The 23,550-nt window shown below is 36.6% G+C and overlaps 3 protein-coding genes across 4 annotated transcripts in view; 2 read left to right on the forward strand and 1 right to left on the reverse strand.

Annotated features, from left to right (window-relative positions):
* Positions 1-776: 776 nt before the first annotated feature.
* epn1b (epsin 1b) lies at positions 777-12,557 on the reverse strand. Of its 2 annotated transcripts, XM_077195243.1 has the most exons (9): positions 12,461-12,557; positions 10,213-10,368; positions 7,998-8,126; positions 7,783-7,903; positions 6,748-6,914; positions 6,133-6,646; positions 4,991-5,107; positions 2,898-3,050; positions 777-2,618 (listed from the first exon to the last, which is right to left on the reverse strand). In XM_077195243.1, the coding sequence occupies exons 1-9, from the start codon at positions 12,527-12,529 to the stop codon at positions 2,203-2,205; spliced, it is 1,842 nt and encodes a 613-aa protein (XP_077051358.1). In that variant the 5' UTR covers positions 12,530-12,557; the 3' UTR covers positions 777-2,202. The 2 variants fall into 2 exon arrangements, with proteins under 2 accessions (XP_077051358.1, XP_077051359.1); XM_077195244.1 differs by lacking the exon at positions 777-2,618 and having other exon boundaries at positions 2,827-3,050.
* Positions 12,558-16,077: 3,520 nt separating this feature from the next.
* necap1 (NECAP endocytosis associated 1) lies at positions 16,078-22,623 on the forward strand. Its single transcript, XM_077195314.1, has 8 exons — positions 16,078-16,325; positions 17,807-17,907; positions 18,035-18,139; positions 18,232-18,313; positions 18,511-18,619; positions 18,802-18,937; positions 19,361-19,454; positions 21,900-22,623. The coding sequence occupies exons 1-8, from the start codon at positions 16,231-16,233 to the stop codon at positions 21,958-21,960; spliced, it is 783 nt and encodes a 260-aa protein (XP_077051429.1). The 5' UTR covers positions 16,078-16,230; the 3' UTR covers positions 21,961-22,623.
* LOC143701746 (uncharacterized) overlaps positions 20,615-23,550 on the forward strand; it is a 134,618-nt gene continuing 131,682 nt past the window's right edge. The window contains exon 1 of the mRNA XM_077195313.1: positions 20,615-20,618. The gene's annotated coding sequence lies outside the window, so the exon portion shown is untranslated. The remainder of the gene's footprint in view (positions 20,619-23,550) is intronic.

Raw genomic sequence — 23,550 nt, forward strand, 5'->3', positions numbered from 1 at the left:
ATGCAGTAGCCTAAAGGTTAAGAATATGGTTACAGGTTCAGTATGGGAGTGGGCCTGAAATTATTTTGCTAGAAACTGTTTTGTGAAATAAAAATAAAATAAAAATCTTATTATGGAATTTTTTCCCACTGAAACCTTATGTATACTGAGACGGTGAGTCTTGGAGATCCCACCAGAATCATGTTCCCCCTGGTGGTTAAAAGACAATAGTGCAATAACATGACATGGTTTTCAAAAAGATTTTCTGTGGTATGCTGCCAATAAGGCTTACGGTAAGTTAATTTCAAGCTATTTCAACTTAATCTGTTATGTTAGCTCCTTTCCTAATTTTTAAGCCTTGCAGTCAATCGAGAATTAACTCGTTCTTTTCTTTATTTTTGCCCATTTGATAAAAAGTCAGCCAATTTAAATGTCAATGCATCGAACCTGAAACATTACTTAATGCAAATAATAAAGTCACTAGAATGAAGGATGTGCTTTTCAATGATCTTGTCACTTTATTCTTAAATTGTGCACTTTCACAGGTAACACCACAGGTTTACCATAGCTGGTCAAATAAATAAATAAATAAATAAATAAATATATTTATTTGTAATACAAAATAAAACCGTAACTGAACCTATAATTATAGCCAATGTGGAAAAGTATGCTTTTTTCATACATTTTTGAATTTCATCGAATTATAATGATTTTGATCTTCCAACACATTCTTCCTTTAGATAAATTACCAAAAGAAAATGTCTGAATTATAATAAATAAATAAATAAATGCACCAATAAAAAGAAACATTTTGCAACAGAAAGCAAACTGTGATTAAGACGCATCTTAATAAAAAGAGAAAGAACATGAATCTTCTTTATATCAATATTCAAAAGTTGTATATCTTTCTCTTCATCTAATTCTTATTCCTCTCATATTGTTAACTTTTTTTAAATAAGCAACAATTCCCAACAAACATGTTGTGCATGATCGCCACTTACATTGTTGCCTTGATTTGTTTTGACTAAAAAAACAGATCAATTTCAAACCACATGACATAATCCCAAAAAAAAGAAAGAAAGGAAAATTGAGGTGTTCAAGTTTTAGGACCTTCAAAGTTTAATACACCCCATACCTGACGTAACCAACTAAAGCATAAAAATGTTTATGATTGGAATGTTTCTTATCATAACAATCACTACAAGCCACATCTGGATATTTCAATATGCATGATCCTGTGTGTTATACAGAATGCTGCTTAAAATAGCAATAAAAGACAAATATTTTCAATGATGGTTACAATGTCAAAGCACGTCTAGGTCTCCAACTTGGTGGCTTCCTTGGTTATTCAGGCGGTTTGGAAATAAAAATCAGATATTTATTTTGTTTACTCCTCACAGCAAGTTAGATGTTTATCCAGTTATGTTATCACACAAATGCACACTCCTGTTCAAAGATCTGTTTGGGGTCACTAAGATTAAGATTTTTTACTTTTTTTGAAAGTCTCTTAGGCTCACCAAGGCTGAACCTTAAAATTTAAAATAAAGATTTTTAACTTATATATTTAAAAATATTCCTGTGATAGCAAAGCTAAATTTTCAGCATCATTACTCCAGTCTTCAGTGTCACATGATCCTTCAGAAATCATTCTAATATGCTGATTTGGTACTGAAGCTGCTTAAGAGGAAACCATAATACATTTTTAATGTATATTAATTATATATTATATAATGTGATTTTTTAATGAATAGAAAGTTCCAAAGAACAGCATTTATTTTAATTAAAATATTTTGTAACATCATAAAGTGTTTACTGATGAATTTAATCAAGTGTCCTTGCTGAATAAAAGCACTAATTTCCTAAAAATATCTTACTGGCCCCAAACTTTTGCATGGTAATGTATCCAAAATCTGCCCAGTGGCAGGTCAGATATTCCAGTAGATAAGCCAGTTTTCCTTAAACCTCTAAGAATGTTATCTTCTAAAACATACTGAAAAACTCCAACAAGTGAATAAACAAAACACCTGTTTCAATCTGTCAGTCCATCATGTTGGAAAGGCAGGGGTATGCATGCTTTTTTTCCCCCCAAAACAAAAAAATTACGGTATATTGTTGCTCATTAATATTTAAATATTTGCACACACTTATACACAAACATAATCAGCTAGGATCGATGAAGGTGGTGGGGCAAGGAGAAGGCAAGGGATGAATGGATGCTGGACCTCAAAAAATGTTATTTCCTTTCCCAACTGCCCCAGTTCCAGTGCCCCAAACCAATGGAGGTCGATGAAGAACTGGAGCTTGTGGGGTAACGGTTCCTGTGAGAGACATAGGAGAAAACTCACCAATAAGAGGGCCAGCGGTGCTGGGTTGTACCATTCTAGTCGGTGTGTGAGGGTTAGCCATGGGAAAGCCCATGTTGGGCATCGTCAAAGCTGAAAGGCTTGGATTCTGGGTTGGAGATGCCATATGGGCGGCAGGCACCCCAAAGGCTGAGTTTAAGGGGGAGAGGCCACTGGAACAGGGTGTCATGGCATTAAAACCAAAATAATTTGGAATTGATGGCTGTGCAACAGAACCGCCTGCATTTGATATGCTGCCGCCCAATGGCCTGGTAATACCTGTGGCTGGCATAACACCTGGGAAGGATGAAAGTTGAAAGTGTGCAAACCAAAAAGGGATGATGGGGAGGGAGGGAGAAGGGAAATGGATAGCATATAGAAGCAGGGATAAAGAAGGTTGAGATGGGATCAACATCAACTACGTACAGGTTATGTTCTGACTATATGAACTCTAGGCTTGTAAAACATTGCATCACAAACACTCAAAAATAAACAGATAACTATACAGTGCTTTTCTCTTTTATTCTCAATCGCTGTTATTGTCAGTGTGTCTCTCTCTCTCTCAGCCCTCCTTACCCGGGGCTTTTTGAGTGGGGATGGAGCTGAGAGGGGGCTGTTTCGGTTTGGGCTTGACTGACATAAGAGAGTCCAAGTCCACCAATGAAGCACCTTCTCCGAGGAAGGACACTGGCTTTTTGGTCTCCTCAGCAGGTTTTGTAGAAGCGTCACCTATTGATAGAAAAATAATTCAGACAAAATAGACAACATATTTCTTATTTTATTCACTATTTTTCAAAAGTTTGTGTCAGTAAGATTTTTTTAAATACTATTTTTATTCAGCAAGAACGCATTTCAATCATGACAACTCCAGGGATAGTTTTAGCATGTTATTGAATATGGCAATGTTAATGTATTTGGTCTTGGCGGACTTGTGAGCATGTAAGATATGCTGCTGCCGCATAAATAGACATACATAAATCCATACATGCATAAGCAGCAGATCTAGGCAGGTGGAGCTTGGGGAGGAGGACGGGTTCAGAGGAACTCTGATAGCGTGCTGCAAGACCAGTTTACAGCGAACAATGAGCCAGACTATTTAAATGTTGAGCAAGCAATCTGATTGGCTGCAGGATCAGCAGAGGCCATCAGATTGTGCCATTTTTTAATTATGGGATTGCTTGAAGATTGCATGCAGATTGCTTGCAGATCAGCCGGAGTTGCATGACTGTACTGTATAATTATTAAATTGATCAAAAGTGACAGTAAAGACTTTAATGTTAACTCGTTTTTATATAAATGCTGTTCTATTGAATCATGGTTTTCAAGGAAACACTATGCAGCACAACTGTTTACAACATTAATATTAAGAAATGTTCCTTGAGCAGGAAATCAGCATTTTAAAATGAATTCTTAAGGATCATGTGACACTAAAGACTGGAGTACTGATGCTGAAAATTCAGCTTTGCCATCAAATTACATTTTAAAATATATTAAACAGTCATTTTAAATTGTAATAATATTTCACAATATTACATTTATCATTGTATTTTTTATTAAATTAATGCAGCCTTAGAGACTTCTTTCAAAAACATTTAAAAAATCTTATCGACACCTTTGAACTGTAGTGTATATTTTATTTATAGGTAACACTTTATTTTGATGGTCCCTTTTGAACATTCTGTTAACTATAAGTAACTTTGTATAAGCAACTTTTGTTATCTGCTTCATATCTGCAAACTCTTTATTGTGATGGCCCTCCAACAGACACTCTACGGACTATAAGTAACTTTACATGTCAACTTATTCTAACCCTAACGCTACCAGTCTACTAATACTCTGAGAGTTATAGACATGAAGGTGCAATGTTACTTATAGACAACAGAATGTGTTAAAGGGACCATCAAAATAAAGTGAAACCTTTATTTATTTTATTAGTATAACATTTATTAAAAATAAAGAAATAAAACAAATACAAATAAATTAAAACTGATAAAAGATAAAAAATTAGCAGAAAACACAAAAGACCAAAATAAGATGAAAGTTAATCACGACAACAACTGTTTGTTCTGTTAGTGCTAGATATTTAGTGATGTGAATCTAAAATCAGATATAACTAACTATAAGACAGGAATAAGTAACATAGAAATATATTGTTTATTTGCAACAAAATTGTCTCAGCAATTAGATTAGATGGGAGCTTGCCATTTTTAGAAAGCTCTTGCCATTTTTGTGTGCAATATGCATCCGCCAGTTTGTGACTAATGAGGTTAAAGGAATAGTTCACTTAAATTTTTTAATTCTGTCATCATTACACACCCTCAAGTTGTTTCAAAGGGTTTCTTTCTTCTGCTGAACATAAAGAATGATATTTTGAAGAATGTCAATAAACAGACAGTTGAGGGACCCCATTGACTACTATAGTAGGAAAAAATACTATGGAAGTCAATGGGGTCCACCAACTGTTTGGTTACCGACATTCTTCTAAATATCTTCTTTTGTGTTCAGCAGAAAAAAGAAATTCGTGCAGGTTTGAAACAACTTGAGGGTGTGTAAATGATGACAGAATTTACATTTTTAAGTGAACTATTCCTTTAAGGCTAAATTGACCATGAAAAATAAGATTTGAGACCGCAGAAACAAATAAAGAAAGAAAGCTGTTCCATTAGTACCGTTTTCAGAGGAACCTCCCCATGGATCTGATCTACCACCATCACCGAAAGGGTCACCAGTTGTCATAGCATCTGATGGGGGACCCCAGGGGTCACTCGCAGTGGGGGGTGAAGATGCTGAGAGTAAGAAATACAATGATCAGCTAGGAAAAGTGAGCTTGTATTGACATTCTTCCTAAAGTACATTTATTTTGTTAGTTTTAACAAACAAACAGAGCATGTGAACATCTCTGACATACAATAATACCATCGCTATATTTTGTCACATACAGCAAACATCTCCTCACTATCCGCTAGCTGCCTGTTCCCTGAACACACTGTAAAAACGCGGTCTCTGCAGACAACCCAGGCTCCACAAGCGGCAACAAAAACAAACTGGGCTAACCCGCACCATGAAACATAACAAACTGTTCCAGCCAATAACTGACAAGAAGGGTTTGAGGGGTTAGTGCGCGGATGAGGAGGAGGGAGGGTTTAGCTACCCTACGTTTTGTTTGACAATACTTTGAACGTCAACAAGAAGTGACGTCACCCAACATCGCTTAGAGCACCTTTAATAGTGTTTTGTTTAAACTGTAATCTACATTTACACTACTGTTCAAAAGTTTGAGGTCGGTAAGATTCTATTATGTTGTTGAACTCTTGATCTCTTATGCTCACCAAAGCAGCATTAATATTTGATCAACATACAGGAAAAACAGTAATATCGAGTATAGTAATATTATACAGCATAACTTTATTGTTTATTTTTTTGATGATAAAACAGAATTTTTAGACTTCAGTGTCACATGATCCTTAAGAAATCATTCTAATATGCTGATTTGGTGCTCAAGAAACATGTCTTCTTATTATCAATGTTTTTCTGGAAACCATGAGACTTTTTTCAGGATTATCTGATGAATAGGACGTTCAAAAGGACATCATTGATTTGAAATTAAAATATTTTCTGTCACTTTTGATCAATTTAATGCATCGTTGCTAAATAAAGGTGTTAATTACTTTTAAAATAAAATAAAATTATTGAACCCAAACTTTTTTCAACTGTAGTGTAAATTCACCAAATTTTGAAGCAATTGTCAGTGGGACATTAAAAAGCTCATTATTTTTGATGTACCTGTTCTTCAATCCAGTCACTTTCTTACCTGCTGTGCCCCAAGGATCATTATCTGCTTTTGAACCATCACCAAATGGATCAGACGTGACTGGTGATGCCCCCCACGGGTCAGAGTTTGCAGGTGCTGAATCCTGTACACTATCCGCCGGTGCTCCCCATGGATCTGACGTTGCTGCATCAGAGTCTTTCGCCGTTTCAGCCCCCCATGGATCATTTGTTGAATTATCCTCTGAAATTCCAGCAGAGTCACCCCATGGGTCGCTGGCAGCGGGTGGAGAACCATTCTCGGCACTGGCAGATCTTCCCCATGGATCATTGGATGTGGGTGCAGATCCGTTTTTCCCATCAGCAGATTCACCCCAAGGATTAGAAGCTGACCTGGATTCCTTTGCCTCGTCAGACGATGCCCCCCACGGGTCGTTGGTACAAGGGGCGGATTCGTTGGATCCGTCGGATGGGGCTCCCCAGGGGTCCGAGCTGGACGGAGCTGCTGCTGTTGCTGCTTTTTCCCAAAGATCTGGCTCTGTGTCTCCTTCTTTTGCCTGAATCCACAGATTTCCATTATGTCAGCTTAGACAGTCTGATAATAGTCAGACACTGTGCTATCAAAAGTTTCTCTGAGTAATTGATCAGTCTGTCTTACCCGTCTCTCTGCCTCTTTCCTCTCGGCCTCCAGACGTTTCTGCTCCTCCTTCTTCTTGGCCATGGCAGCGGTCAGGTCAGCCACCGATGGGATGTTGTCCAGGGAGGGCAGCCCTGTATACGGGGGGATCTCTGGCTTTTCTTTTTCTGGTCCTGTAGCGGAGGATGCTGACATAAAAAAAGAGAGTTAAACAGATATAAATGAAAAAAGAAATAAAAAAAGACCAAGAAGACACTACTATTCAAAAGTTAGAGGTGGGGGAAATTCATACTTTTATTCAGCAAGGATGCATTAAATTTATAATAAGTCACAGTCAAGACATTTAATGTTACAAAAGTTCTTTTAAAAACAAACTTTCTATTCATCAAAGAATCCTAAAAAAATATCCCAGCTTACACTGCAATGTTAAGCAGCATGAATGTTTAACATTGATAATAATAAGAGATGTTTCTTGAGTACCAAATCAGCATGTTAGAATCATTTCTGAAGGATCATGTGACACTGACGACTGGAGTGATGATGCTGAAAATTCAGCTTTGCCGTCAAAATAATAAATTACAATTTAAAATATATTAAAATAGAAAACAGTTATTTTAAATTGCAATTATATTTCAAAATATTACTTTTTTTATCTTTTCATTTCAAAATCTCATGGACCTCAAACTTATATTGAATCTGTATGTTAAAGCAGACCTACAGACTTACGAAGTTGGAATGTTCATAAAGAAAAAATACAACAAAAGTGAATGGCTAATATAGATAATATAGTCATCTATGGCAAGTATTGTGAAAACAAGTTGTATATGTTACTTTTACAGTGCTTCTTATGTCCTTTTTGGAGGTTCAGCAAAAAAATCTATTTTTGTATTTCATAGAAGAACGAAAATGAATAAATCATGACACAATTTTCATTTTCGGGTACACTGTCCCTTTAAATATATTTAACATGTAATATGTGTAAGGATACTGAAATAATTTACTATGATGCGAAGCTCCTTTATGCAAGACAAGTGCTCATGGGTTCATGAGTCTTACCACTGGGAGCCTTTGTCAGCTTGTCTTTTGTCTTCATAGCAGATTCCCTCTCCTCTTTCCTCTTTTCCTCATCCTCAATCAGCACCATCACTATCTTAGCCTTTTCTCTGACATTCACCCCCTACAAAGAGCAAATCCATTATCCATAAACTTTTAGACCTTTATCCTCTATTATTAATGTAATGAGTGTAGAAGAATCGAATATTTTGCAGTACCTGGTCCTTTCCATCTTTGTCTGTGAAGCGGTATTCTACTAGGATTTTGATAATGTGAATGTTCTCCACACACTGCTGAGGGATGCGGTCAGAGCCCGTTTTCAATAGATATTCAAGAAGGGTTAAAGACTGTTGAAGAAAAAATAGAAAAACATGATCTGTTAGATGTTTTGACAATCTTTTCCTTGTACATATAAATTTGTGGTCCATAAGTTTTTAATGTTTTAGAGAGAAGTCAATTAAGCTCACCAAGAATGCATTTATTTGATCAAAAATACAGTAAAATATATTGTGAAACTAATTTTTAAAATAACTTTTTTATTTGTATATATTTTAAAATGTAAATTATTCATATGATGTCAAAGCTGAATTTTAGCCTTTACTCCAATCTTCAGGGTCACATGATCCTTCAGAAATCATTCTAATATGCTGATTTGTTGTTTAAGAATCATTTGAAAACTTAAATATTTTTGTGGAAACTGATGCATTTATTTCCAGGATTATTTGATTAATCTGAAGTTTAAAAGAACAGCATTTATCTGGATTATAATTTTTTTTGCAAGAATTTGAAACTCTTTAAATTTTGATCAATTTAATGCATCCTCACTGAATGATATCCAGAGGGTTGCTTTACGTTGGTTTCCCTCACATCTTAATGAAATAACTTTTTCTTTTAATATTGATAATCACTCCTCATCGTCAACAACGATTACATGTGGCATCCCACAAGGCTCTATTTTGGGTCCTCTGCTTTTTTGTTCTCTCTATATGCTTCCTCTAGGCTCTAGCTTTCAAAAGTACAAATGATTACAGTGTAGCTTATCATTGTTATGCTGATGATACACAACTTCATCTTCCTGTCAGGTCAAATGATTGTCGTTCCATCAGTAATCTCATCTCTTGTTTTGAGGAAGTTCAATTATGGATGTCTGACAATTTCCTCAAGTTTAATGAGAATAAAACTGAGGCCATTGGTTTTGGTTCTTTGTTGTGTATCACTGACCTTCAAAATCTGTTTACTCCGTTTGTTTAATCTTGCATGATAGAGTTAAAACGTTGGTGTCATCTAAGATTCTGAGTTTTTATTTGATAAGTAGATAAATGCTGTTATTAAAGGAAGCTTTTTACATCTCAGGTCCATTGCCAAATTAAAACAGTTAGTCTGTCAGAAAGATTTGGAAATAGTAATTCATGCACTTATCACATCCCAGTTGGATTACTGCAATGTTTATATGTGGGTTTGTCTCAGTCTACTTTTTTTTGCAATTAAGCAGACAAGGAATATATATCACCCCTGTTCTCCCTTCCCAACATTGGTTACCAGTTAGCTATAGAGATCAAATTTAAGGTTCTGCTGTATGCTATTACAGCCTTGCATGATCTAGCCCCACAATTCATTGCTGATCTTCTTCAACTTTATTCTGTACCTAGGTCTCTTCATTCAAATCGGTTACTTCTTTCTGTTCCTCATCCTGCTTGAAATCCAAGGGTGATAAGGCGTTTGTAGTTGTGCCCCCCAGGTTGTGGAATGCACAATTGTTTTTTGTTAGATCTTCTTCCATACTGGCAATATTTAAATCTAGGTTGAAGACACATGTTTCTCCTTACTCTATGACATGGTTTGAGATGGTTTTATTTCCAAGGGGTTTTATTAGCATGTTTTACAATGCTTTATGATAAAAATTTTTTTTCTGTATCTCTTCTTGATTGTACAGCATTTTTGAACAACATTTGTTGTTTTTTAAATGTGCTTTATAAATAAACTTGAAAATGGTGTTCTATTATTATTACCACTAATACCATAAATAAATAACAAAATAAGGGTGTTATGGGTGTTTTGGGCCTCTTTAAAATGTAATTCTACATGATGCTTAACTAGCACCACTAAACATTGTGTAACTCAATCTCTCTTCCTGTATCTCTCTCAATAACAAAACAAAAGCTGTAAGTAAACATTAGAGGAAGAAACATCATGGCAGTGAAGCTGAATGGAAAATCCTGCCTGCACATAATCGAACACTGCAGCGGCAGCAGCAATGGTCCTGCTGACAGAAAAAACCCCAACCATCAATCGGGTAACATTATCGGGTGCCCATTAGAGTCACAAAAACGATCACTTGCTATAAATATTCAATCAGTCTGAGCAGGCAAGCAAGCTCAGAATCCGGTTCCTTAAACCCGGTGACTGTTCTCTTCAGTTCTCTCCTTCACTCACCTTGTACACGTGCCTCCAATTCTTGTCATCATTGAGGCGTTTCCAGAGCATGGCCAAAATCTCGTTACAGGCCACCACATTGTAGGTCAGGTCAGAGATGTCTGCCATCTGGGAGCTCGATGGCCCCCAGGGGTCATTAGAGGTCGCTTCCCGAACCTACAAAACATATCCAACATATAAAACACTAACCAATAACCTAATTTACAAAGTAAATTAATCTGCACTGGGTACAAAAGATACACTCAGAATAGCTTACAACTATTTATAATAGAATATGAATTAAATACATGGATGGCAGATATCTAAGAATAAAAGATTTCATTAAAGAAATATGTATAGTATAAAAATTGTAAATGACCTTCAAATGAAGTTATACTGTTAGGTGTCTTTTATTTGAAAGCCACATTTCTAGCATCTGTAAAACTGCATTTTTCCATCTTAAAAATATATCTAAATTACAACACATGCAGAAAAATTAGTTCATGAGTTCACAATTATTGTAATGCTCTACTTGGTGGTTGCCCTGCATGCATAATAAACAAACTCCAGCTGGACCAAAACGCAACAGCTAGAGTCCTTACTAGAACCAGGAAGTATGGCCATATTAGCCCGGTTCTGTCAACGCTGCATTGGCTCCCTATTAAGCCCAATTTATACTTCTGCGTCAAACTCACGCCGTAGCTACGTCGTAGGCTGTGTGTAGCGCGCGTAACCTTCGGCATACCCTGACATGCACCTCTCCAAAAATGTAACAACGCGTCAATTCTACGCGGATGCAAGCGCTTTGATTGGTCTGCTAGAACCCCTCCCTCGGGTTTCACATGTTCCCTCTGCATGTGTAATTGCGCGACAACGACGCAGAAGTATAAATGAAAACCAACGCATAGGTATAGCGTAGAGGCTCCAGCATAGGTCCGACGCAGAAGTATAAATCAGCCTTTAAACATCGCATATATTTTAAAATCTTGCTAATTACTTACAAAATACTAAATGGCTTAGCTCCTCAATACTTGAGCAAGCTCTTAACACATTATAGTCCTTCACGTCTACTGCGATCTAAAAATTCTGGCCAGTTGATAATATACAAAAAAATATCAAAATCAACTGCAGGGCCAGCGGTAGATTCTTTTCCTATTTAGCACCTAAACTCTGGAACCGTCCTCCTAACCTTGTTCGGGAAGCAGGCACACTCTGTCAGTTTAAATGTAGACTAAAAACATCTCTTTAACCTGGCATACACATAACACATTATCACATTTTTATAATTCACATCCATTGAAGGATTGTTAGGTTGCATAAATGAGGTCAACCGGAACCAGGAAAACTTCCTATAACACCCGATGTATTTGTTACATCTTAACAAGAATGGCATCTACGCTAATATTAATGTCTCTCTGTTTATTGCGAGGTTACCGTAGTCAGCTGGATCCGGTCCATAACCAGATCAGATGGTGGACCTACACCTAGACATAGCGCAGCACCTGAACGTCAGCAAAGATCTTGTCAACTAGACAATCCCCTGTGAAGGCATGGTCGACATGACAGGCATCGGCACGGACCACAAGAACCAGACAGGTCCTCCGCACAGACCCTACGGCCAGCTTCAGCTCCACACAGACGTGATGAATCCGATCTTCAAGCACAAGGAACGGGATGAATATTTGAATGCTATCGATCCACAATCTGATTTCAGCATGAATCATAATCAGAGCATGTTTGCCTGTTTGCCAGAGGAGTACTGGGCCCCAGACTGAGCCTGGTTTTCCCAAGGATTTTTTTCTCCATTCTGTCACCTGATGGAGTTTGGGTTCCTTGCCACTGTCGTCTCTGGCTTGCATAGTTCGGGACACTCAATATTCAACAATATTATTTATTTGATTTCACTGACACTATCGGATGAAAACTGAACTGAGCTGGATGACGACATCACTGTTTTCTGCAGAACTGCTTTAAAGATGAAATGAACTAATTGAATAATTGATTATCATTACAACGGAACTGTATCAACACTGAACTGACATCAGCTAAGCAATGACACTTCTTTTAGAGCTGCTGTACAGCCGAAATGAACTCTGTTTGCATCATTAAAACATTATCTTTCTGTTACCACTGTAAAGCTGCTTTGAAACAATCTTATTGTATAAAGCGTTATATAAATTAAGATGACTCGACTTATAGTTGATACAGACAAAAGTCTCACCTTGAAGACTTGAATGGGATTGACAAAAGAGTAAGAGGAAAAACTCACCTTGACCTCTGCCTCAGAGAAGTTCTGAACAAGGTTCTTCAGTTGGCGTCGCAGCATTGAGTGAGTCATGATGGCTGTTTTGTCCTAGACCTTTTAAAGGAATTAAGTTTTTTTTTAAATTGTAAAATACACATTGTTCAACAAATATGCAAGTAGGCTCATCATTGGTAATCATTGCAAATACAGCACATAGATCAAAAACAGCTTCTTATACAGTATATCATAAACATTGTTTGATAACTTTGATAATTAGGAAACAGAGCCTTCATAATACAGCATCAGGCACTATTAGTTGTGTTATTAGTCTATTTATAATAGAAGTTATATATCAGAGCCAGTGTTATTTTAGTTTTATTAAGATAATATTACAGTTTTTATTTATATTTTGAATTGGTTTTTATTGTAATATTTTCTGTTTTCATTTTCAATTTTAGTAAAAGTTTTTGTAATTTTGTTGTGTTTTTTAAATTTATTTCTTCCCTTTTTTAATAATATATATATATATATACACAGGTCCTTCTCAAAAAATTAGCATATTGTGATAAAGTTCATTATTTTCCATAATGTAATGATAAAAATTAAACGTTCATATATTTTAGATTCATTGCTCACCAACTGAAATATTTCAGGTCTTTTATTGTTTTAATACTGATGATGTTGGCATACAGCTCATGAAACCCCAAAATTCCTATCTCAAAAAATTAGCATATCATGAAAAGGGTCTCTAAACGAGCTATTAACCTAATCATCTGAATCAACTCATTAACTCTAAACACCTGCAAAAGATTCCTGAGGCTTTTAGAAACTCCCAGCCTGTTTCATTACTCAAAACCGCAATCATGGGTAAGACTGCCGACCTGACTGCTGTCCAGAAGGCCATCATTGACACCCTCAAGCAAGAGGGTAAGACACAGAAAGAAATTTCTGAACAAATCGGCTGTTCCCAGAGTGCTGTATCAAGGCACCTCAGTGGAAGTCTGTGGGAAGGAAAAAGTGTGGCAAAAAACGCTGCACAACAAGAAGAGGTGACCGGACCCTGAGGAAGATTGTGGAGAAGGACCGATTCCAGACCTTGGGGGACCTGCGGAAGCAGTGGACTGAGTCTGGAGTAGAAACATCCAGAGCCGACGTGCACAGGCGTGTGCAGGAAATGGGCTACAGGTGCCGCATTCCCCAGGTCAAGCCACTTTTGAACCAGAAACAGCGGCAGAAGCGCCTGACCTGGGCTACAGAGAAGCAGCACTGGACTGTTGCTCACTGGTCCAAAGTACTTTTTTCGGATGAAAGCAAATTTTGCATGTCATTCGGAAATCAAGGTGCCAGAGTCTGGAGGAAGACTGGGGAGAAGGAAATGCCAAAATGGGTGCCATGTCAGCTGCTGGTGTTGGTCCACTGTGTTTTATCAAGGGCAGGGTCAATGCAGCTAGCTATCAGGAGATTTTGGAGCACTTCATGCTTCCATCTGCTGAAAAGCTTTATGGAGATGAAGATTTAATTTTTCAGCACGACCTGGCACCTGCTCACAGTGCCAAAACCACTGGTAAATGGTTTACTGACCATGGTATTACTGTGCTCAATTGGCCTGCCAACTCTCCTGACCTGAACCCCATAGAGAATCTGTGGGATATTGTGTAGAGAAAGTTGAGAGACGCAAGACCCAACACTCTGCATGAGCTTAAGGCCGCTATCGAAGCATCCTGGGCCTCCATAACACCTCTGCAGTGCCACAGGCTGATTGCCTCCATGCCACGCCGCATTGAAGCAGTCATTTCTGCAAAAGGATTCCCGACCAAGTATTGAGTGCATAACTGAACATAATTATTTGAAGGTTGACATTTTTTTTGTATTAAAAACACTTTTTTTATTGGTCGGATGAAATATGCTAATTTTTTTAGATAGGAATTTTGGGGTTTCATGAGCTGTATGCGAAAATCATCGGTATTAAAACAATAAAAGACCTGAAATATTTCAGTTGGTATATATGGTATATGGTATTTATATATATATATAAATATAGTTATTCATTTATATTTTATTTTTAGTTACTAACTAAAGTTAAAATAATGAAAATGAGAAATGCTGCCTTGGCAATTGGCTGAAATAAAATATGTTTAAGTTTTTCTATTTTATTAAATAAAAAAATATTATTTACTAGCTTTTTATTTTATTTTATTTAAAGTTCACAATTTTCTATGGTTTTAGTTAGTTACTGTATTAATTGAATTAACCCTAATCAGAGGATATGATATACATCTGCTATTATGAATAGTTTATTAACAATATCACACATGTAAATAAAATTAAAAGGATATACATCATTGAATTAATTTGCTCCTCTTACCTGCGATGTAAAAATGGCTGTTGACTGAATTTCTCAATCGCTGACAGGCACTTCAGTCCATGAGCCTTTCCCTATGGAGACTTTATGGACCTATACAGCATAAATATGAGGATAGACTCTGTAACTATGATGTTTCAATTAAGTATTTTGACCAATAATTTACATTCTGTCAAAGTTAATAGAAGAATAAAAATGATTTTATTTGTATGCTACTGTCTGGTAGGCCTATACAGAAGAGCAGTATTCATAATAGCTATAAACAATTTATTTATAAGAGTAACACCAACAACCAATATCCTTTCAAACAGCATTATCCTGCTATCAAGATAATGCTTTATTTTATGCTATTTTCAACAGCAAATCCAATCTGTACTGAGAACATTTCCCAAATGCTAAGTTATGTGATCCAAATGATGGGTGATTTATTTATCAGTAGGGTAGATAGACATCCTACCAATGCTGGCTGCAGACACCAAACACCTCTAAGGCATGTGTGCATGAAAGCATCATTTGATGACAATCACTATGACAGACATGACATGAACTAGATCGCTGTAATATACAATAAATTTAGAGACTGTCGCATCATGTCTGATCGTGCCCTGACTGTAATCTGACGCCTGCAAAAGCTGATACTGGTTTGGTAAATGGAGAGCCATCGCCTTAAAAACAGGAGGATAATAATGCATACACTGCGTCTTTGCTAAAGATTTACATATAGCATCGCTTCTTACGTCAGCTCAGCGACAACATCTCTGATTGACTGATTGATGGCTACAATAAATATATATTTATATTGTAATATACCGACCTTTTGGGAGAATGGACAGGAGAGATGATGATGAGAGGCTTTTCCAGAAGCGGAAATTTCCGCTTCCGTTTACGGCTACCTGTCAAAAAACGAACGTAGCCTCCCTACTGAATATTCATGAGGTGCGAATAGCGGTTTGCATTGCGTGAACCAGAGTGAACGCTCGCTAGTTAGTGATTATTATTGATGAGCGGGCGTGGCTATGTGGTTTACATTGAAACCACAAGGGTATAACAAACACAGGATTTTTGTTGTTGTTGTTGATGCATGAAAGCCTTTTGATAAAAAAGACAATAAACAAAGTAATATATAAATAATGAATCAAAAGGGTTTGTTAAATGTGACACTTGGTTTGGAAAACCAAAGGGATGCGAACAGGCGATGAAAAATCCGCTAATCCCAACACCATGTTTGCGGTTGCACTGAGCCCGGTTTCCATATCAATGAGTCGATCCATTCATTCTCAGATCTGATGAAGCGTGATGCGTCATTCTCAAGCTCGTGCCTGAGGCATCTTTGACGTCACTGACGCTCCGATGCCTGTAGAAGCGGCTGGCCCGCAATAACAAATTGGATGAAGACAGAAATATTACTCGCATTCATTGAAATCAGTTCAAGATGGCGTCCGAGGGGGAATACGAGTCAATTCTGTGCGTAAAACCAGATGTCAGTGTTTACCGCATACCGCCGAGGGCGTCGAATCGCGGATACAGGTGAATTAAAAGGATGTGCGGGCCTGCGCCCATGGCAGGTGTTTGTAACGTAAATAGTGTTGTAATACGCAATACGTTTTTGTCTTGTCTGTATCAGCACCATACTTCTATTACGAACAAGATTTTATAATAAACAATTCATGTATCCCATTTAATTATTATTCTGTGGACTGCTATGTCGCAGAGACATTGATCATACAGTTCTGCTGATAGAGGGAAAACATCTTGTGATGTCAGATGCTTGGTCTTTTTGACGACTTGCTCATTCATCTTAATAGGAATTGGTCAAGAGTAAACAACTGAAAATGTCATTACAATTACTAATTATTTACAGAAAATTATCAGGCCAATGAAGTAGATAGAACAGCTGTCATTTGTATTATTATTAATATTATGGTTGTAATAATATGGTATTGTGTTAACGTGAGGTGTGTTTTCTGTGTATATGTGGTCCAGTTTATAGTAGCCTATAATTAGTCCTAATAGCTCTTGCCCACAGAGAATGTGATGCTTCAGTGACACACATTCCTCCTCTAAAATACCAGTTGTATTCCCTCAGTAGGAGCCTATAGTCTTGTTGTAATTGTTCTGGAAATTGCAATAATACTTCTGGATATTGCAATAATACTTCTGGATTTGTCATAAACTGTGGAAATGCGCTAAATGTCTTCTGTTCCTACTAAACTAAAAGCTTGAACCCAAGGAGCTGCTATTTGTGTGAATCGCATGAAGCCTGTCATGTGTGGACCCGGAAAAAAAAGAATAAAAATGAAGCCTATTTTGGGACCATTAAAGTCTCATGAAATTGAAGTAGGGACAGATCTTTTCTTCCATATTTTGACGTACTTCTGAGTATAAAGGATTATTGAAATAACAAGATCAATAACATGCATTTAAAAAACAGTTAGGTAGAATATTAATTTCATACTGACTTTTCCCCCAGTATTCATTACTGTAATGTATCTGTATGTTAGATTACACAACAAAAATTGTAAAAAAAAAAAAAAAAAAAAAAAAATTTCTCCCCCTCTATGTTCCTCTTCAGGTAACCAACCAAAACTTAGAAGATCCAAAAAAGGCATAAAGGATTCATAAAACAAATCCATATGAATTGAACGATTTTATCTACGTTTTGTAAAGGGATGGGATAGCTTTATATAATGTAACGATTTGAATTTGGCAATTTTACAATGATTAATTTAACACATAGAGCACATCACACATGGTAAACATGGAAGCTCAAATATGTGTGGGTGATGCGCGAGAACCAATGAGGTTTGTTCTACCGTGTGATGTAAGCAAAGTCTTATAGGGTTGGAATGACATGGGGATGAGTAAATGATGCCAATTTTCATTTTTGGGGGAACTTAACTATCCCTTTAAACTCCCCCTAAAGATGTTTCCATAGAGAACCCATCTAGAGTATGACAAATATACAATTTAATGGACCTGGAATGACATTTCTGTTGTGATAATGGCAGGGCGGCTGACTGGAAGCTGGACACTCCTGATTGGACAGGTCGTTTGCGCATAACAGCAAAGGGGAAGGTGGCTTATATCAAACTGGAGGACAAAGTCTCAGGTTATAAATCTGCGTTCTGATGCAATATATATATTTTTTTTTTAAATTGAATGTTTGATTGGATGACTCTGAGACATTTGTTCAGCTGAAGAAGCTCTTGGTGTCCTTCTTTCATCATTGTCTTCAGGTGAGCTGTTTGCTCAAGCACCGATTACGGAATACCCTGGGATTGCCTTGGAGACTGTCAGCGATTCTAGTCGCTATTTTGTTCTCCGTATACAGGATGACAATGGTGAGTGTATCATCTTACTTTACATACATACATTATAATTCACTTCTATGCTACAGTTTAGATAAGCATTATCCATGCTGCCTGCATTTTAGGTCGGAGTGCGTTCATTGGCGTTGGATTCGGAGACAGAGGTGATTCTTTTGACTTCAATGTCGCCTTGCAGGATCATTTCAAGTGAGTTTCTATAAAAAAAAATGTAATGTAGCTATACATTATGACTGGAAATGCTTTTGTATTTGCATTGACAACCTTGGATGCCATTTGATGCTTTTACTTAATTCCCTTTGGGGATAATAAGCAGTTTTAGCAGATACAGTTTTTGATTTTCTTTTTAAAATATTAATTTTTTTCTTCATTTTTCTTTCTGTAAGGTGGGTTAAACAGGAGGATGAACTTAGCAAAAGTTCTCAGTCTGCAGACTCAGGACCCAAACTGGATCTAGGCTTCAAAGAGGGACAAACTATCACACTGAATATCGGGGTAAAACAGAAGTAAAATGCAAAACATCTGAAAACTTCTTTTGCAATGAGATTTTTATTTGGCTTTAATAGTTCTAGTGTTGCATCACTATATGTTCAGAACAATATACAGTGATTTCTCATGTCCACATATTGAAAATATACAGTTTGTGTTAAATTAGAGACATTTTTCTTTGTATTTAGCAAGGTAAAAAGAGAGACAAACCCCGTCCTCAGAGCTCAGGTGGCTTTGGGCTCCTCCCTCCACCTCCAGGGGGAAAGATAGCACCTCCTCCGTCCAATCACAACACAGAACAGCCATCAGGAGGAGCACAGACAGGTACATCCTTTAACCTCATTACTACTTATATATGAACTAATTTGTGCATCCTCTTTTCTTTGATACCATGGATAAGGTATATATGTAATATATTAATTCTAAGTTCAACAAGGAGAGGAGCTCGCACATATAATAGTATAATATTTCTTACAAAAAAAGCAACGTTATTTAGAAGACAAATACAAAGACAAAACGCTTTCGATTTACATAATCATCAGTGTTGTAACCATATATTAATTCTGTAAATGTAAAATATAAATTCTGAGCCTGACAATTAATTTTAATTATTATCTCAACCACTCTAAATTGCATGCACATGCACATGCAGACAAACACACAAATAAATGTTACAGATAGCTTGATAACCTTGATAACGTTTTTCAAAAAAATTTTCTTGATCTCGTATTCTTTCCCTACTCTTAGGATGTTTATTAGAACTGGACAGCAGTAACTCTAATACAGTGGTTCAGTCAAACCCCAGCTCTGACCTATGGGGAGATTTCTCCAGCTCTGCAAGGTAACATGATTCTTGACCATTGAATAAATTCCTGTACTCCGATATTACTACTAATCACTAAGGGCCAGATTTACTCACTGCTAGCACAAACTCTATTTTGGAATTAAAAAACGCCTGTCAGGATTTGCTAAAGACACGCAGTAAAAAATTAAAGATGAAAGGCTGTGGTACAGCTTTCCTGTTGCTCAGACAGAAGAGCGTTGGTGCTTACAACGCCAAGGTCATGGGTTCGATTCCCAGGGAAAGCAAGAACTGATAAGAATGTAAATGTTTACCTTGAAATGCAATGTAAGTCGCATTGGATAAAAGCGTCTGCCAAACGCATAAATTTTCAAATGTAAATGTATTTTGGCGGCTGACCTTATTGCATATGCATTTGTTGGAGTTTCCCTTTCAGGTGCAAAATATATGGGAGTAGAGTATTTAAATAAATACTGCAATGTGATTTAATAAGGTTTGTGTCAATTAACTGGTTTTTGCGTTATTATTTAACTCCCAAAAAAGCATGTCTTAACCCATTTTACGCTTGACATGCTGCGATAGTTGCTGTAGGAGGAGGCATCACAGAGAACAGAGAGAAGGAGAAGGGAGAGATTTTTCTCCACTCGTGTTCATTCATTTGGAATGAACGTTATCCGTACATATCCTTTTCCAAGCCACTTTTTTTTAATTCATTATGCCTATGTTATTAGTAGATTACCTGCACCTGGTCTCATGTAGCCAGACCTTTAGACTGATGGCAGAAGGTCTGGACTCCATTGCAGCTTTCATTGGCCAAGGAGAGCCCAAGAGAACGTCTGACCGACATGTAAAGCAACCAATCACAGTTAGTTTTGTACCGCATTATGTTTAGGGGCATGAAAATGTGAAGTTGAAACGATAACAGACCTCAATGGATCTAATAAATGATTAATTCAAGAACGGTGAGCAAATTTCCTGCAACAATGGTGCTGTGCTCTAAAGGTATGTTTCCATCACACTGATTTTATGCGCATTTTTGAAGTATCGCATCAGAAATGAGTAATGGAAATGCAAAATTTCAGTGGGAAAATCCCTTAATTTAATTTGACTTGCGCGAAAAAGTTCATGCGGATAATGGGAGATGGAAAAGCATTTGCCAAAAATATTCTGACGTAGCGAACATTAAACCCACGTGTCTAATCGGCTGTTTCCTTATGATGGGAATTCTGGCTAATTTTGGGGACCCGGATCATTTGGCTCAGCTCAGTAATAAGAGGTAAATAAATCTATTGGCTAATGTAAAACCACCAAACACTATTACACATGTATTGAACATTTTATTTTTATTGAACTATCCAAAATAAAACCATTTCAAGCAAATCACACTTAAAACAGAACACATTTATAAGGTTGTTAGCCCCTGCCTGATATGATAGTTTTACCTTACTAATTCTATAGTCTGCATTAATTTAGTCTGTTATTAAAATGCATCCAAATGCTATTTTGTTTGCATTTGTTACTTATTTTGTTTTCAGACCCGATATTAAGAAAGATTTTTTCGACACACGCACTCCATGCAGTGACGTGCGTGCTGCGAATTGAGAGTGGCGGGGTTATGTCATCACACATGATTGCACACACATACACATCAAAATAACATTCAGCTAGTGACGTGGCTGAGCAGTGTAGCGAAAGGATAATCATATTATTCTGTCTTGTATTAATATACAAAAAGGGAAAACGGCTCTCAGACGGGAACCGACTCTCACCCTTCACTTAAAGGAGCGGACTCACATAGTCAACTCGTTCGTGAACGACACATCACTACTATTTCTGCTGATGGTGTTTTACTTACTGTTGGCTACTAGGTTACCAATACCACCGTCATCCGCTCGAACAACTCGATGGAAACGCACCTAATTTGCATTTGTTTGTTTTTTTGGCGAACTTTGAAAAAATTCGCTTCACGTTTGGATGGAAACCCAGCTATTATCACAGTTGTAAACACAATGGCTTTCTTTTTCCATGAGAGGGTTTGGCTTTGTTTCTAGGCGGACCGTTAAAAAACAAGATCTCCCAAAGATGCTGGAGAAGATGACGACTTCTAAACTCCCGAAATGTTTACCAATTTGTGTGCTTTATGCATCAGACGTTCAGCCAATGCTACGCTAATTTGCACTGCTCTTGGTAGATTGCTTATGTTGGTTATTGTGGAAATTACCTGGATGCGTCTGTATTGCATTGTCAGTAGATCAGAACTTTCCATTCTCTACTGTGCATTTATGAGATTAAAGTGTAATTGCGGTTTAGTAAATCTGGCCCTAAATATTTTCATAAAACTGGTCTTAAACCACTTCATATGTCAGTGTGCAAAAGTATGTAAAAGCTGGAATAATCCTTTCTTTCTTTCTCTCTTTCTTTCTTTCTTTCTTTCTTTCTTTCTTTCTTTCTTTCTTTCTTTTCTTTTTCTTTTCTTTCTTTCAGCTCTGTTCCTCCTCCAGCATCACGCCAAGACCCCTCTTCTGGGAACTGGGTCCAGTTCTGAAAAAGTTTCATCATCTTTCATTCCATTATTGTTCCCATTCCTTCATCAGAACTACTGGAATTAAAAGATACTGGATACTAGTATGGAACATTAGAGGCAAGCTGTATGTAAAGCTGCTAATCTTAGCAGAGCACAGAGGTGAGAAATAGGCTATTAAGAATTCTGTTGGTCTTATAAAACAAATCAGCCAATTGAAATTATGAAAAGGATTGTATAAAAAGAGGAACATCCCATGAGCGTACTATGTGAAACTTTATGGTAATGTTTTTTTGAAGACTGTTTCAGTATCTTTACATTTGTCCACAAAGTGTTGGATGTGTCCACTTTGTTGTCATAACTTGTATGTGTTTGTCTTTGGTTTTGGAGGAGTGAATTATGCGTGTGAGTGTTTAAAAAGGCAGAGATTGATTGAAAGTAGAATTTAAATGAGGCCTGGATATGTCAAGAACTTAACATCCTATGTGTCATAAGAATATATAAAATCTGTACAGTATAAATCTACATAAATATTGGTTAAAGGCCACAATGTAGAGAAATTATGTCCCTCAAATACAAGGATTATGTCTAGATATCCATTACATATCCATATTGTCATTTACTTGAGTAACAGATAGTCATTTACGTGTTAAACAAAAATAAAATATACAAAAGAACTATAATACACATTGCTTCTCATGTGATTTTTTTAATAATCTCTGTGGAATATGATTCTTAAAAATATTAGGATTTATCATACCAGTCTATGAAAAATATTTAAGAGCTAAAATCCCACGCCTAGCCTACCATAGCCTATAGTTTATAGCGTGGAAACAAATACAACCATAGTACTGTTTATGAGGTCCAAAGTTATTTGAATTAGGATTTGCTATTTCAAATGTATATAATTTCTCATTTTGTGTGTTACCAGATTTCAAGGCCCTCTGCTCCATGTACAACAGTTTGCTGATTTGTTGTCCGTACAAAAAGTTTGTACTATAGTCTTCCACCATGTAACATATGGTTACAGTGTGTGCATAGAAGTCAATATTCTGATCGTATTTTTTTCAAAGCACAACAGCAAGGCAAACTCCAAGTAGGTTGCAGTTCTGGAAAATGGTGGCACTGGAGACTAAAGGGGTCCTGATGGTCTCACATCTAATTCTTCACCTTAATTCTTTAAGTTTTTGCAGTTAATAACTTTTCTTCTCAACCTGTTTTTTTGTGACCCTGCTGCCCCAATGAGCATTTCTTGTCCAATGGTCCAATTTATATAGTATTGCATCCTTTCAATTGGAATTTAATAACTTTTGACTTTTTAATGTGTGTTAAATCTCTATTTTGGCCCATTTTGCCTGTAAAAGAAAATCTTAATTTTCACTTCCGGCCCTGGTTAACAATTATATATTACTTACAAAAGATTATATACAAAATAGTAGTTATATTTGTTAATATATTGATAAAATAATGATTTATAATTATGGATGCACTGTATTACAACACTCATGGAATAAATATTCTGAAAGATATTCTTTTCAATTTATTATGGCCTTACAGTAATTGTATACTAATTTGTTTGTAGGCAGACAACATTGTTACCATGACAAATTTACA

Source organism: Siphateles boraxobius, unplaced genomic scaffold (genome assembly GCF_051911475.1).
Source record: "Siphateles boraxobius isolate OS27281-9 unplaced genomic scaffold, OSU_SipBor_1 33, whole genome shotgun sequence".
In the NCBI taxonomy this organism is placed as follows: domain Eukaryota; kingdom Metazoa; phylum Chordata; class Actinopteri; order Cypriniformes; family Leuciscidae; genus Siphateles; species Siphateles boraxobius.

Coding starts and splice junctions, on each gene's coding strand:
- epn1b (XM_077195243.1), bottom strand. CDS start 12,529: ATGACTCACTCAATGCTGCGACGCCAACTGAAGAACCTTGTTCAGAAC. Junction 6,647..6,747: donor GGAAAGAGGCAGAGAGACGG/GTAAGACAGACT, acceptor CTGTGGATTCAG/GCAAAAGAAGGAGACACAGA. Junction 3,051..4,990: donor GGGAGGTTCCTCTGAAAACG/GTACTAATGGAA, acceptor TTCTATCAATAG/GTGACGCTTCTACAAAACCT.
- necap1 (XM_077195314.1), top strand. CDS start 16,231: ATGGCGTCCGAGGGGGAATACGAGTCAATTCTGTGCGTAAAACCAGAT. Junction 18,140..18,231: donor CCGTATACAGGATGACAATG/GTGAGTGTATCA, acceptor CCTGCATTTTAG/GTCGGAGTGCGTTCATTGGC. Junction 18,938..19,360: donor ATCAGGAGGAGCACAGACAG/GTACATCCTTTA, acceptor CCCTACTCTTAG/GATGTTTATTAGAACTGGAC.